General features: G+C 40.7%; 1 protein-coding gene across 1 annotated transcript; it reads right to left on the bottom strand.

Annotated features, from left to right (window-relative positions):
- Window positions 1-12226: 12226 nt before the first annotated feature.
- LOC149258707 (chaperone protein dnaJ 8, chloroplastic-like) lies at window positions 12227-13566 on the bottom strand. Its single transcript, XM_089372629.1, has 3 exons — window positions 13328-13566; window positions 13020-13088; window positions 12227-12904 (listed from the first exon to the last, which is right to left on the bottom strand). Exons 1-3 carry the CDS (start codon window positions 13520-13522, stop codon window positions 12734-12736), a joined length of 435 nt encoding a protein of 144 aa, XP_089228755.1. The 5' UTR covers window positions 13523-13566; the 3' UTR covers window positions 12227-12733.
- Between the last annotated feature and the right edge of the window lie 1960 nt (window positions 13567-15526).

The raw sequence follows: 15526 nt of genomic DNA, 5'->3' as shown, positions 1-15526 counted from the left end.
TTTTTCCCCATAGAAAAAGTCGTAATTTCTATTAAGTCAAAAGAAATTACATTCTGTAGATGCTGAGCATATGCATACTGAGGCTGGATGCCTTTCAAAAACTGTCTATAAGTAACTGTGATAATGGTTCTAAAACTGAACAGGTAAACAAAAAGAAATCATTCCTCTCCCCAAACTGTTTATCTCCACGCAGGGAGTGTGCCACCTCGGAGAGGTATATATCCAAAAAAACAGCAGAATAAGAAACATACTGTGTGTGTTTTCAGGTGCTGTATCATTACTGTGCAGCTGTAGCTTGCTGCCCAAAAAAAGAACTATGATTATCCGCCTTGGGTCGATACAGTTCATATATAACAGATTATATAAAAAACATAGGAAAACCAGTAATTTGTGTATGATGGGACCCCTTTCAGTGTTGAGCGCCCCTTTGTGCCTGTAGATCATCAAAGGGTCTGTGGTAGTGTTGAAAGAAGGTTCCATCCAGTTCTTCCTGTATTAGCCAGTCCGCTTCTTGCCTCTGCGCTGCTTGCTTGGAAAGGTAGTCCGCCCGAGCGTTGCGCTCCCTGTAAATATGATGACAGTCAAATTTTTCAAAAGCATCTGTTAGTCTGAGTGCCTCATCCAGTATATGTCTCAAAGAGAAAGCAGTGCAAATTGATTTTCTGGTGAGCCAATTGCAGACAATCTTTGAATCTCCAAACAATTGTAGTTTTGTGCATCCTTTCTCATGTGCAAAGGAAATGAGGTGTTTTGCAGTAGTGAGCTCGGCATAATTGTTTGTGCCCCTTCCCAGGTGAATTTGGAGCATGAAATAGTGGTTTTCTCTGAGGTAGAGGAGGGCTCCCCCCCCACAGCCTTCCTCTTGGGCTGAGCCATCAAAGTAAGCCCAGGGGATAGATTTATCTATGAGTTCTGGGGTTATGGTCCGAGGAGGGGCTGGTGGAGGATCATCAGGTATGAGAGCTAGATCTGCAAAAATGTGGGCAATAATGACAGGCCAGTGAGGAGGTTTTTGGTCGAAGATTGCACGGTTCCTTGCTATCCAGATGGACCAGCACATGAGGAGTGGGATGTTCTTATCTTTTCCAGAGTGTTGCTCCTGCCAGTTTTTCCAGGCCTCTATGATGGATAGGCCATGCCATTGATGGAGGGAGGGAGAGCGTGAGGTAAGAAGGGACCATTGTTCTTGAACTACCGGACAGGAAAGGAAGAGATGTTCGGTGTCTTCTTCGTTCCTTCTGCACAGATGGCACCAGAAAGGTCCATAGAAGGATCGTTTTTTCAAGTTTGCCCCAGTGGGAATTTTGTTGTAGAGGATAGCCCACATGAGCAGTCGCGTTCTGGGGGCTGCTTTTAGATGCCAAAGAGCTCTCCACCATTGCTGTGTATTGTCGGGCTGATATGGTTGCATGAGCTGCAGATATCCCTCCTTTGGGGTATATAATCCATTTTTAGCAAGTGCCCAAACAATCTCGTCTTCCTCCTCCGATATTCTGATGTGTGCTTGTGTGAGAGCCTCAGTATATGACTCCCATTCTTGTCTCCATTGTTCCGGAATGTGGAGATCTTGTATAGTCTTCCAAGCCTGATGAAGAAAACTGGAGTTTTCTTGGTCTGCAATATGAGCAACATGTGTGACCCCCTGTTCCATTAGATGTGCTATAAGCTGTCCGGATAGTCTATGCATATTGCCGCATCCAATCCAGGGATCTATACCAATGCGGACAAAGTTCCCCTGTTGTATTCTCCATGTGAGACCCTCCCGAATTAGGGGAAGGGAGATGAGGACTGCTTTCCAGATGATTGAGTGCCTTCCACTTCCCCTGTGTTCCCTGCGAATCCAGCTGTATATGCTTTCCGGTGCAATGTATTTTTCCATAACTACCTGTTTCCAGAGACTATGAGATGTGAGGAGTTGCCATCCCAATTTTGCTGCCAGAGCATTTGCAAATAAATCTAGTCTCTTTATTCCCCAACCTCCCCATTTTTTTGGTCTTGCAATGGTGTCCCATTTTACCCAGGCGAAGAGGTTTCCCTGTTTGTTCCCCTTCCATAGGAATCTGCAGCAAATTTTTTGAAGCCTAGTTAAGATCCCTCTTGGTATCCATGCTAGAGACATCCAGTACACCGGTGTAGCTTCCAGCACTGCTTTTATAAGAGTGAGTCTTCCTGCCCTTGTGAGGTATCTATTGTACCAGACATTAATTCTCTTCTCCACCTTTGTGATTAACCATATCCAGTCAGCTATTCTGTATCCTCCATGTTTCACACGGAAACCCAAATACTTCAGCCCTTCCTCCATAGGGTGAATTTGAAAGGGGAAGCGATTTTTTGTGTAGATGATTTCTTGTGGAGTACAACCAAGAGATGTTATGGTGGATTTTTGAACATTTATAACCATCCCTGTTGCTTTCTGGAAGAGATCAAAGACGTGTTGTAACGTTGATGAGTCAGCCATGCTTCCATTTAAAAAGATAAGTACATCATCCACAAACAAAAGATGAGTAAGGGAGCAGTTGTCCGTAATTTTAATCCCTTTTATTCGGCCTCTTCTGTGTTCAGTAGCAATCAGCCTGCTAAGCCCTTCCATAATGAGTAGGAACAGGAGGGGAGATAGGGGACATCCTTGTCTGAGGCCTCTTTCAGCTGTGAAGAAAGGAGAGGGGGAACCATTAAGGAGGACACTGAAAGGTACATCAGAGATACAGCTCATGATTCTTTTAATGAAAAGGAAAGGGAAACCCAAATGGGTGAGGAGCATTCTGATGTATAGCAAATTTACCCTATCAAAAGCTTTTGAGAGGTCAACCTTGAGGATCATTCCTTTCAGATTTTTGCTCTGCATAGAGTGAAGAAGCTCTTGAGCAGTACCAATGGCTTCATGAATCTGGCGTCGGTGGAGGAAAGCAAATTGTTCGGAGGATATATTGGCCGAGAGGATGGGCTTGAGCCTGTTCGCTAGGATTTTGGCCAATATCTTATAGAGGCAGTTGCAGAGCGAGATAGGCCTAAAATCATTAAAGGATTCTGGCTTGTCAGATTTGGGGATGAGGGCTATGAAAGTGGCTTTGATGCTCGAGGGGACAGATCCTGTAAGGCTACAGTGATTGATAGCTTTGAGAATGTCCTGTCCTAGCAGTTCGAAAAAGGCTGAATAGAACTCAATGGTCCAACCGTCAGGTCCCGGGCTCTTGTCCTTTTGGAAACCTCTGATGGTAGCTTCCAATTCCTCCAATGTAATATCCTTAGTAAGCTCCTCTGCATCTTCATCATCTACAAATCTAGGGAAGAGTTCTGCCACTCTCATGATTTCTAATAGGCTTGCTTGTCCCGGGGCCTTGTATATATTCCTGAAATGTGATGAGGCTAGGTATGCAAGTTCTCCAGGGTTGCTAACCGGATGTCCTTGATCATCTTTCAGCTCCCAGATAGTGTTGATCGCCTTCCGACCATTTGCAAAGCGATGGAAAAACTTTGTGTTCTCATCCCCCTCCTTGAGCCAGATGGCTCTGCTCCTTAGTCTCCAGGAGTCCTCCCTGTCTCTGAGAACCTGTGTTCTCCTGTTGATGAGGCCTTCATACATAGATTTCTGGTCTGGGGATATATAAGTTCCATCTGAGTGGGATTCAAGAACCTCGATAGCTTGTTCAGCCAGTGATATTGTTTGATCATCCTGTTTTCTCTTCATTTTTGCCCAATCTCTTGAAATCACTTTGATTTCCGAGAGGTTCCTTACAAAGCCAGTGGCTGGGTCCACATCCTCAGGAATCGGATGTGCTTTCCAGAAATCAGATATTAAATTGATGTAAGTGGGATCCCGGAGCCAAGTTGAATTAAATTTGAAAGGAGCTTTTTGGGCCTGTTGTCTTACTCCCATTTCCAAGTATATGGGCCTATGGTCCGAGATCCCACCACTTCCCACCCACTGTCGAGATCTAGGGTGTTGGTTGCCGAGCCCTTCCTTGATGATGAAACGATCCAGCCTTCTAGCTAGGCTTTGGTCCCCTGATCTGTTGTTCTTCCATGTGTGTTGGATTTTTGCAGAAGGGAGATCAATCCAATGATGGTCTTCTAGCAGCTGCCCAAAGTAGTCAGAGAGAGGATCGATTTGTGCCAGATGTCCCCATGATTCAGAGAATCCCAAAGAGAAATTTAAGTCTCCACCCAATATAATGTTCTCAGCTTGGAGAAGAGGGGAGCTGAGGAGCTTTTGCCAGAAAATCTCTCTGTTTTGACAGGGTCCATAGACATTGATGATTCTAAGATTTTCCTCCAGATCTTTAGAGTATATGTCTGCACCCAAGAAACCCCCTCCTCCCCAGATATTCTTTAGATATATGGAATTGTTCTTGAAGCCAATAGCTATGCCTCCTGAACGGCCTGATACATCAATGGCTGTAAAAGTCCACCCAGGCAGCCATAAACCAAGTATGGAGGTTGCGGAGTCTGCTCTACATAAGGTTTCTTATAAGAAGATGATGTCCACAGGGTTCGAGAGTAAGAGGCGCTTTAGGGCCGATTTTTTATCTGGGCTGGCCAACCCTCTACAGTTGAAGGACAAGATTTTCATGGAGGAGGGTGGGGGAGGGTGTCCTGTGCTCTAAGGGCCCTATGAATAATATGCTGTCTGCCTAGGAGGACCTCATCCTCCGCTTGTTTCTGAGCTTTTGACATTGAGGTAGGTCGTCCACGCCCTTGTTTGGGCGAGAGGATATGGGACTCCACCGACAGCCCAATAGTCCGGGACTTTCAGCTTAGTGGTCGAGCGGGTGGGGTATCTCGGAGATGAGTTTACCGAAGGGGAGGGTGAAGGGAAAGAGGGGAGGGGGAAAGAGGGAAGCGAGGAGGAGGTGGGAAAGCCAGATGGCTTCGGGATGGGGCAGGACACATAATGCGAGCGGGGAGGGGGTTGGGAAGGGCAAACAACCTTTACCAGGTCAAGAGCAGACGGGGAAGAGGGAGGGGGGATCCTGATAGGGGGGGGCATGCCAGAGGCAGATAAACTCAAAGATGCAAGTAGAGAATCAGAGGCAGATAATATAGAGGACGTACCCGAAGAGAAGACGGCTCCTTTTGCGGCCTTTGAACGCGTCAGAGGAGGAGATGGAGGCCGAGTCGAATTCGATGCTTGCTTCTTGCGGCGAGGTGCTGGAGGCGCTTCCACCGTGTCCGATGTAATGTTGTGGTCCACCCTTGGTGCCACCGCTGCGGGGGGGTCAGGTAGACCTTCTGTAGTGGGCAGGTCCTGTCCAGTAGCTGTCTGCTGGGTCTTCTGGAGGAGGGGGCAGTCCTTGTATAGATGACCCACCTGGTGGCATCTTCTGCATCTATAGGGGATGCCCTCATAATCGAGCTTCTGCTTCCTTGAAGTGGATTTCCATTGAATTGTGATATTTTCCGGCACTCCTCCTCTGGTGTCCATGTGCACTAGGATTCTTGCAAAAGCCATCGAGCCCGTCGAGATGTAGGATTTATCAGATTCCATGAAAGTGCCGAGCGCGTTTCCAATTCTCTTGAAGATATCTTCGGACCAGTACTGAAGGGGCAAGCCCGGTAATCTGACCCAGACAGGTCCAATGCCTAGCAGCTCCGTCTCCGGGTCGAAGAGGGGCGTCCACCGCTTGAGTAGGACCGGTGCTTTTTCAAAGTGCCAAAACGATGAAAGAACCCAGCTCGTGTGGTCCGCCCTTGCGAATCTGAGTGCGAACCATCCTCGCACGAACGTCTGAACAGATGGGATTTCCGCTAGGTATTGACCCCAGATCTCTGTGGCCCATTGCTTGATTTTTGCCGCCGTGGTATGTCTGCCTCGAATCCGACCCACAAGGACACAGTCCGCCAGATCCATGGCGTCCCCCCACTGTATATCCTCTTCTAGCCTTAGGAAAACGTCCTCGCCTGTGGATTTAAAACAGCGTTGTTTCTTAGAGGGGCGGGAGGACATGCGGCCCGGGTTAAAAGGAGCCTGTGAGCCCGCAGGGAGGGGATGTGGGATAGATCCGGGGGCGGGGATGGCTTCAGGGAGAGGGGGGACGGCGTGATAGCTGCCAGAGGGAACGGGGGGGGCCGAGGGGGGGTAGGGTTCCGAAAGGGGAGGGTTCTCCACAGGATGTGTAGGGATTTCCACGGGGTTTGCAGAGAATAGGGATTGGGAGGGTAAATCCGGCAGATGGGGGGCAACTCCGTTCGGGGAGGACTGTAAACAGTCCGCTAGGAAACCAAGAGAAGCCGGAGAGGGAACAGCAAAGGAGTTCCAGGAGGAGGGCTCGCCAGGGTAATGGGAGGAGGGGAGGGACGGGTCAATAGGAGGAGAAAGATGCTCTAAACTAGCAGACATATTCCCACTGTGCAGACCCCCAGATGATGTGAACGTGGAGTGCCAGATGGAGTTTTCCGCCAGCGGGGAATCCGAATAATCCACCTCTTCTGAGTCCATGTCGACAGCTGCAAATGCCCACCTCGGAAAACTGGTAACCGCCTGCTCGTGCCCGCCTCGAAACCTGGTAACCGCTTAGGGTCGGCACCGACAGCGGGGGAGACCGTTGTGAAAATGCAGGTTGTTCACAGGTCGCTCTCTCCGGAGGAAATGAAAACGACCACCTTCATGTGCTGTCGGCCGATCAGGTGAGAAGGCGCCGTTCCGATGCGAGGAGTGCAGGTAGCCAGGTAAGAAACTAGGGTAAATGTGAAAACGGGGGAGCGGGGGTAAAAAGGTTAAATGGAGCCGCAGGTCGTGAGGGGAAAGTGCAAATCGGCTCGGGAACGAGAAGTACAGGGGGAAAGTACGGGGGAGTGGGGGCTTACAGGGCCGTAGGACGGCCTGTAAACCCCTGTCAGTAGGGTTTCATGGCCTATGGTGCAGAGCCGACCCCATTCCCGACACCTAACTTCTATCAATGTTAAATCGTACTTTTCTCTGTTTATTATCAATAAGATTATGGGCATAATTTTTTTCTATTGATATGTTCAAACTTCTTTCGCCATCCCTCAAAAGAGTTGCTATTAAATATATGGTAATAAGGTTTTCCCTAACTTTTATAATGGCATCTTTGGAGGAAGGAGTATCAGCTTGTAAATCCAAGGAATTCAATGATATCTGATTCCAAAACTTTTGTGATTTTTTTCACAAGATCATTTACCAATCAAACTATCTCTTAGGCTTTGATTAGATTGGACTACAAATTCAATCAAGTGTAGGTCTATGGCCTTGATTGGAAGAACCATTATGGAGAGAGATATTGTCAAATCTACATATTAGTTTTATTCGTTGAGCATACCATATTCATATAACATTGATGATGGCATGCTAATGCATCAACCCATGCTAGTTGGTTTCTCAAAATAAGCAATTGTTTATAAATATATGCTAATAAGTTTTTCCACATTTTTGTAATGGTATCTTTGGAGAAATATTGGCCCATAAACTCAAGGGATTGAATGAGATTTGATTCCAAAACTTTCAGGACCTTTCTCATAAGAGCATCTACCATTCGATTCACAGGTATTTTATTCCAAAACTCTTATAAACTTTCTTATAAGAGCGTTTACAAATCAAACTGTCCTTTAAGATTGAATTATCTTTTATGTTGTCTAACATTGGTTTATGATTTAAACATTTTCATCTTTTTCAAATATCATTTTAAATTCTAATCTAGTTTTGAAGACATACATCTACTTAGAAAAAGAAATGGGGATTTAATGGCAGCATGACTTATCGTTGCACCTAAAGGCAACTAACGAAAGAACGCTAGGTACAAGTGGTTGAAGAATATTTGAGCCAGAAGCTTAACATTGAAAGAAGTTGGCACTTAGAATAAAGAAAACGTTAATGGGTTAAAAGAGGACTTGAGGGGGTTTTTGTTCAAGATGTCAATGCTGGGAAAGAAAATTGAAGTTCTAATAATCATCGATTAGTAGCTTGGCCTAGAGAAAAATGCCTAAATATATGAGTCAACGAACTTGTCCTAGAGAAGATGTTATATGAAAAGTATACTCATTTGGGTTGCCATGCAAAAAGAGTTTCCCATCAATAGACAATGCAAATTCAAGTTCTTAATTTCATCGGTGTTACAACAAAATCTAACACCTTCATGTGATCTAAAGCCCCAAGCATGAAGGGGTTAGATTACTAAGGCTATAGAGTGGAGGCACAAGGTGATTTATTGAAAGTTAACTTAAGAAAAACAGGTGGTAATAGTTATTATCACACAATCTAGCACCTTGGTGCAAAGCCTTTCACAAGGTGCCAAGACTAAGAACATCAGAAGTGTTATTGTTATTACCTAGGTAACAACTTCCCTCGTTTTAGTGAAGGATGGATCAACACAAGGGAGGCTTCCCTAGTAGCCTTTAGGGTTTTTAAGGTAAGTCATGCACAAGTCTAAAGACACCTATATAGCTACTTAATTGACCACCGAAGGAAGATATTAAACAAGGTAAAAGCAAGGTGGTAAATGCAATTTCCAGAGCTTTATGGATGAGAATAGGGAAATTTAGAAGGCTCAATAAGCCAACACTTGGTCCACGAAGATCTCCAAAGACTACCAATGAAGAAAAACCAATTGGGTGTTGCAAAACCTGTATAAAAGGTGATAAATTACAACAGTAGAACAAGTCATAACAGCAGCAATAAATTCAGCCCTTAAAAGTAGTGATCATTAGGCAGAACTAGGGCTAAAACATTGAGTTAAAATAGGGTTTATGAAACTAGCTAAATCAAATTAAAATGCATATTACATCCTAAAGAATCAAGAACTCTAGCCCTAACAAGGATGTAATGAAACCAGCAAGACAAAATATGGAAACAGTACTGATTTTAAGTCAAATAGATGCACAATTACCAAGGCATGTAGCTTATTTATGGTTCAAAACTTATGTAAAGGTTTGATTCTTAATCTAACCCTAAAACAGAAAATAAAAGTTAAATTTTAGGTTTTATGATTGACTAAAGGAAGAAGGTTAGTGCCTGCCATATATTGTTTTTGGGAGTATGGGGTCTGTTACCTACCAGTTTTATATGAAGTCTGAAGGTGATCAAATCTTGTGACACCAGTCCTCATATAGTTTTCTCAAAGTGGCATTTGGAATGTTGGGACTTGGAAAATTATATAAGGATGTATTCAAAACAAAAGAGATTGACTGACACAATGATAAAACTTCCCCTTTTGCAGTACTTTTGAAATATTTTCCTATAATATTAGTCTATTTGCGTTGCAGCATTCAGCTACATATGTTGTTCAAATGTTAAATTTGTCGGGCAACAGTTTGACTTGAGGTCAGGCAGTATGTTTGAGTGAAGAGAGTATCATCTGCTAGTGTCAGTGTAAACAGTCATGAAGGTTGCAACTGGATCTGCACCCGCTGGTTTGTTGGAGGTTCTATATGTGATGGGAAAATGATCTTGAGATGTGATCGCAATAATTTGTTTGCAGATGTGATTATACTCTTCATGCTGTTGCTTTGAGAGTGGAATAACCATCAATCTGATATGAGGAGATTTCTATTCAGAAATTACTCATTTTCAGTATGACTTAGTCTAACCAAATAGCTTCAGAATTGGTTGATAAGTATTAAATCTGCTGTGGCAAATAATAATTTAGAGCAGAACCAAGCATGCTTTTGGAAATCCCTATCTTCATTGAGCAAGGTATAAACAATATGTACAAAAGGAGGATTTTGATGTCAAAAAAAGGAAGTGGTCTGGTGCAGTTCTTGAGATACCTTAGAGAGTCCACATTGAAACCCATGTACACACCTTGGGAGGGAAACTTGTGGTGTTTCTTGGAAGTGTGTTTACCCATGTATGAAGAAGAGTTTAGAGCCCATGGAAGGCTAGAGCACTATTGATGTTCGTAGCATAGGCAAGTACTTTTACACAATGTTGCGAAAATCGTGATCGAGATTAAATTGGCGAGGGGAAAAAATCTTTAAAATCGGGAAAAAATCGGTAAAAATCAAGAAAAAAAAATCGTAAAATTCAAAAATTTCATTTTTTTTTCAAATTTTTTAATATCTAAAACATCTACAACATAAAATAAAACATTGACACATAAATATGATAAAAAAACTAATATATAAGATGTGTGATATCATTTTTAGTGCTACATCACACATAATAGTGAATCATATTCTGAATAGTAAGTCCTAACTCCCGAGTCCCAACTCAACCTCAAAATATCAACAAAAAATATAATAATGTATCTCATATCATGAGTCATAATGTCATATACTAGCAATTGTCCCAAAAGGTACAAAGAGAGGCCGATAGGATTAGTGAAAGGAAGAAAGTTCTATAGATAGTCAAGCATATATAAAGGTATGTAGTGACGAAGGCAATAACCACGTTGACCATCTTGTACCAGTACATTTGATATTAGAAGAACAAAACCAAAACCAAACCATTCATATTAATATAGTAAGTGTAGAACGCGTTCATACTTAAAGCTCAATAGGTTCAATAGATTATTGGCAGCACGGTTTTTTTCTAAATAAAAAGTAAATTACAACGTTGTACATGGTAAATGAAAAGTGGAGAAATTTGTGATTTGCAAATGTTAAAACAAATCACTTACATTACTGGTTGACAGTAGAAGTAAAACATTAACATTATTAAAATTTTGAAACCGATTTTAAATTCATGTATTGTATTTTTCAAAGTATTTTGTTTTACATACTTAAGTCCTCAAATATAGTGGTTTTAGATTCCATTTTGGCAGACCCACCATTCAAAACACTATGTATTTCTCTGGCCCTCAAAGCAAGCTTTTAGCACTTATTAATCTATGCTCTGTCCAAGATACAATTCAAACTTTCATTTTCAAGCATTTTAAGAGGCAAAACAGTGCAAATATTTTAAATGTTCTATTTACTTGTCTGAATTTCTACAAATAAAATATATATCTTACATCCCCACCCCACCTTTAAGGGGTTTAAAAAGAAGAAAGAGCGCTCTCAAAAAAATTAGAAACCTTTAATATAAGGTGAATTTTTAAAAATTTACATCAAGAATTTGATTCTAGAAATTTCTGCAATCCCTACACATCCTTCCTTTAAAGGGCATTTTACAATTTGGCTTTCCAAAAATGGAAATAGTCTCAACTAAAATTTTCACTTATACTTTAATCTGTGTCTCCAGATAACAACTCCCAATGATCGCCAGTTCACACAAAACATTGGTCACACACCAATTGCCCCCACATAACACTGCTTATGCATCACTCATTCGCAATAGGTTAACAGGTTTCTTTGATATCCAATTCTAACAATAGTTTTAGACCATCTTTGTGTTTTGCTTCCTCACATAATCTGTGTCTCCAGATATTTTTCCTTCTACACTCCCATACTCCCATACACTCGTTTTCCTTCTACTCACACCAATCATCTTCAACTTTGATTTCAAACCAAGAAAGGGGTTCAAGGTTTCTACAATTTCAAATTCAATTAAAATGATTTCAGTTTCTTGGAATTTTCTCTGGAGCAATCTTTGCTGCCCCAAAACTGTTTATACCCTTTTCCATAAGTAGGATACATACGCAGCGACATTTTTCACTCAAACCTTGAAAAAGAACAAGCCTTCAGGGAATTTCGTCTGGATCTTTTATCATTAATGTAAACAAAGAAACACAATCTATAAATTCCCACTGTTTTCTTGAAAAAGGAATCAGAAGAATTTACATTTTAAATGGCAAATATGAATACTTTCGAAATTGTGATGAGTTTCTTCTTCCGTATCTATCACATAAGTAGTTTTAGTGCCACCCCATTGTTAGCCACTCTTCGCCGCTACATCTGTAACCTGGACACTTTGCCTACTTCAATCGCCCTGCACAGTTCAGATCTCTCTTGCTACAGGATCTACGCATCAATTCTGCACTCAATGGCTCCACAATTATAGCCCCAAGCATAATTTGTCAGGGATTACCCTAGATTTGTCACGGTAACAATCTAGAAAGCAAATACTCAAAACTGATTGATTGAATATATCTCAGTCCCAGATGAAACATATAAAATTAACATTAATGGTAAAACTTAACAACATTTGAATCCTGCAAATACAGGCAGGGATTGCCTATAGTTACAGCCAAGAATAATGCCTTGTTCAGGATGATATACAATAGAAAAATTCATTATGGAATGAAACGGTTTCATTATGTCTCAAGGATCAAATATGTAGAAATTTTGCATTATGTAATGAAACGACAGCATTTCATCTCAATGATCAAAGATCTCTTAATCAAAATAATGGTTTCCATTAAATGAATGTCATTACAAATTGCAGGAAGAATAGTTAGGAGCTCTTTAATGAAGAGCAGATCCCCATAATAATCACATGGTCCAGAGAGATATCCCGCAGGTATGTACAAGTAGTTGAGAGTATAAATGAACAGAACATATGTACATGTAGTCTAATAATCAGGACCCATGACCAAATCAAATGACTCACTAAAACAGAGACAACTCAGAAAGTTGTTGCTTCATCTGGATCAGTAAGTCCTTTGTGTTATGGAAACCAACGGAAGATAAATAAAATCAACTATACAGTTAGAAGAACATATTGTATTTCCAGGAGATGAATGAAGAAGCTTTATGGGCTTTCTAAAACAGTTGTTTTTCTGCCAATAGCAGGAACTTTATAGATAGCCCATAACAGTCAACATGGGATCGGTAATGGAGAGGCCATAACTGTTTGCAAGGCCGAACAATAGACACCTACACAGTCTATGATAAAATTTCATCATGCATAAATGTTAATATGAGAGGAATAATCAAGGGTTCCAGCTCCTTCCCATCCCATCCATTCTTCCCACTCGTCCCAATAAGCGTTATTGATTCCCATCATGCCCTCGACAGAGTAATCAACAGAATAGCTTTGATGCTTTGCCTTTGCTAAACTGGACATTAACGTCTGCTCATTATCACAAAAGTAACAACAATCAGAAAATCGTGGGCCTGCATAAGAGTCCCATATTACAGAATGAAAATGCATATAGATAAAGATTACTCTTAGGCAGGGAATTTACCTCATAAGCCTGATTGATCTTGTGAAATTGAACCCCACGCACATCTCCTTTGCAAACATCCGGATGATACTGTAAGCAGATTATATCAATATATGAGTGCAATATTAATGTTTTCTGACATTATATATGACCAGGGATATTGCCAGACAAATTTTCTTAAAAATTCTCAAGAATGTGTGAAGTCTGACATTTTTAATTTCTATTTCAAACCTGTATCTCTTTTTCTATTTGCTTCAGAAATGGAAGATTTATTGAAAATATCTGATCTTGAAAGTAAGAGACATAGCTTCAAATGGATACTTGCATACCTGCAACACAAGGCGACGATAGGCTCTCTTCACATATTTTTCAGAAGCCCCAGGGCTCAATCTCAGTGTCTCATACTGCTCTTTCATCCCAGGAAAAGCAACAGAGGCCATCACAGTTACATTCCTCCTGCCTCCCATTTGTAATAGAATACAGATTAATAGCAGTGTGCAACCCATTGTGAGTGTCTGGAGCATCTTCCATAGTAGAGAAAACAAGGGATCTATCTTATTTGTGAAAAGCACTCACCCTAATCCCCAACTTTCTGACAGAATTAAGTCTTCTTGTTTCATGACACATGTACACACTTGGCTCACAAAAGTTTGAATGATCCATAGTAATCTATATCTACCAGAAACAATTGCAACATAGCAAAATCATCCTGAACCAAAAACTATCACATGCCACGTACCAACACTAATTCTGAAGGGTTAATCCATAATAGTAATACTTTAGGTGAGATCACGTAATTACAGAAAACCATCTCTAAGCATCTTGAACCCAAATGTCTATAGGTCTTGTGTGAATTCTATGATAGGTGCAACAAAATATATAAGAGTTCAGTTTTGCAGCAGTTAACGGAGGTTTTGCAATTTTTATGCAGGTAATGGAGATTTTGCAATTTTTATGCAGGTGTAAGCAAGCCTAATATGATTTCACAAAATTAGACAAGAACAACAAATCGTTTTGCTTATGACTGCTTTCAGATTAATATTTACGAATGCAGTCTCCATTGAGCTATTAAAATAATAATAATAATAATAAATAAATAAATTATTATTTTTCCTTTTTTACTATGAAATTATATTCTGAAAAATTTCATGCAAATTTTGTTAGCTATTAAAGCAACTCCAACTTGGATCCACACAGAGTCCAACATCACCAACTCAAGTTGTCTTCCATAGGACATGATACACGAGAGCAAATTCGGATATTTTGCATAGGAAATTGGCAGTCTTAGAATTTGACATCACATGTTTCAAATAAACTATGATGATAACTTCTAGTTTCATTTGGGCAAAATACCAAATGGTATTCAACTGAAAATTAAGGCCATATCACAGGGCTATACACTAACCAACAATTTCTGTAGTGCACTACCTATTTGAGACTTGAGAGAGCAACAACAAAAGAAATGTCTCCCAAAACAAGAAATATGAAAACTTCAAATAAAAACAACAAGAAAGCAAAACCATTCTGAGGTTCAGCAAAACATTGACTGATGTAACAAACAAAATATAAATGCACAAGGACGTTCATAAACAGTTCCTGTCGATGATCAAGGTAACAGTTAAATGGGACAGCCAAGAATTTTACCAAAATCTAACTGACTAAATATTTAATATGAAAGGCTACTAACATGTCATTCACCATGAAAAGCATGACATTGCAGGCACCATCTGCCTAGTGTTAGTCATCAGTTCAAACAGCCAAAATCATCACGTACGTACACATGATATATTATAGACCCCAGTACCATCTGCAATGCCTGCTACTATCATACCGTTTCAAAGGTTGGCTGATTGATGTTCATTGTGTTCAGTTACATTCCTTATTAGCATCATTAACAATAATATTATATACTTACATCAAGACTAAAACTAAAGCAGGATTCAGATTTAACTCAGCTGTTATTTACACCTAAGTTGATCTTATATCTTGCTACATTAACAACATTGATTATCTACACCTGCAGCACAACTACAGTCAAAGAAGGCTTTCAAATAGATTAAAAATCAAGCTGAGAATCATTCAAACTTCAACTCAGACATCAATTTACATCATAACCAAAAGTAAAAAGGCTTTTACTAATAGATTCATTACATCATAACCAAAAGTAAAAAGGCTTTTACTAATAGATTCATTTTGAAACGGGGCATTGTCGAACAAATTAACTTTTAATCCATTTTTTTTCCAGGAAAAGGTGAAAGATAATAATAATCAGACTGAAGACCGCAGCGTAAATACAGTTAAGGAAGCAGCTGATGCAATTAAACCACGAGGAAATTTGATATGAAACCTTTCTCACTGATAAAGCTATAAGTCAAAAAAACTGTTCTCCAGGCACCAAAAACTTTCAGATGGTAACCAATGACACCATTTCATTTACCTTTCAAAAAGATGAACAGGACCTAAACTTATCCACATTATAAGCCAGTAGCTGTAATCTACAGTAAAGAATGTCAACTGAACAAACCTGT

Source organism: Pinus tabuliformis, chromosome 6, assembly GCF_031772625.1.
Source record: "Pinus tabuliformis cultivar Carrire ecotype Pingquan chromosome 6, CPIR1, whole genome shotgun sequence".
NCBI classification, from domain to species: domain Eukaryota; kingdom Viridiplantae; phylum Streptophyta; class Pinopsida; order Pinales; family Pinaceae; genus Pinus; species Pinus tabuliformis.
Note: the sequence above shows the minus strand (reverse complement) of the source record. Positions and strands in the feature narration are given on the sequence as shown.

Excerpts from the sequence above, each read along its gene's own strand:
- LOC149258707 (XM_089372629.1), bottom strand. The coding sequence starts at position 13,522 with ATGCTCCAGACACTCACAATGGGTTGCACACTGCTATTAATCTGTATT. Across the intron at positions 13,089-13,327 it reads ATCGTCGCCTTGTGTTGCAG|TATCATCCGGATGTTTGCAA; the intron begins GTATGCAAGTAT and ends ATCTGCTTACAG. Across the intron at positions 12,905-13,019 it reads AGATCAATCAGGCTTATGAG|ACGTTAATGTCCAGTTTAGC; the intron begins GTAAATTCCCTG and ends GATAATGAGCAG.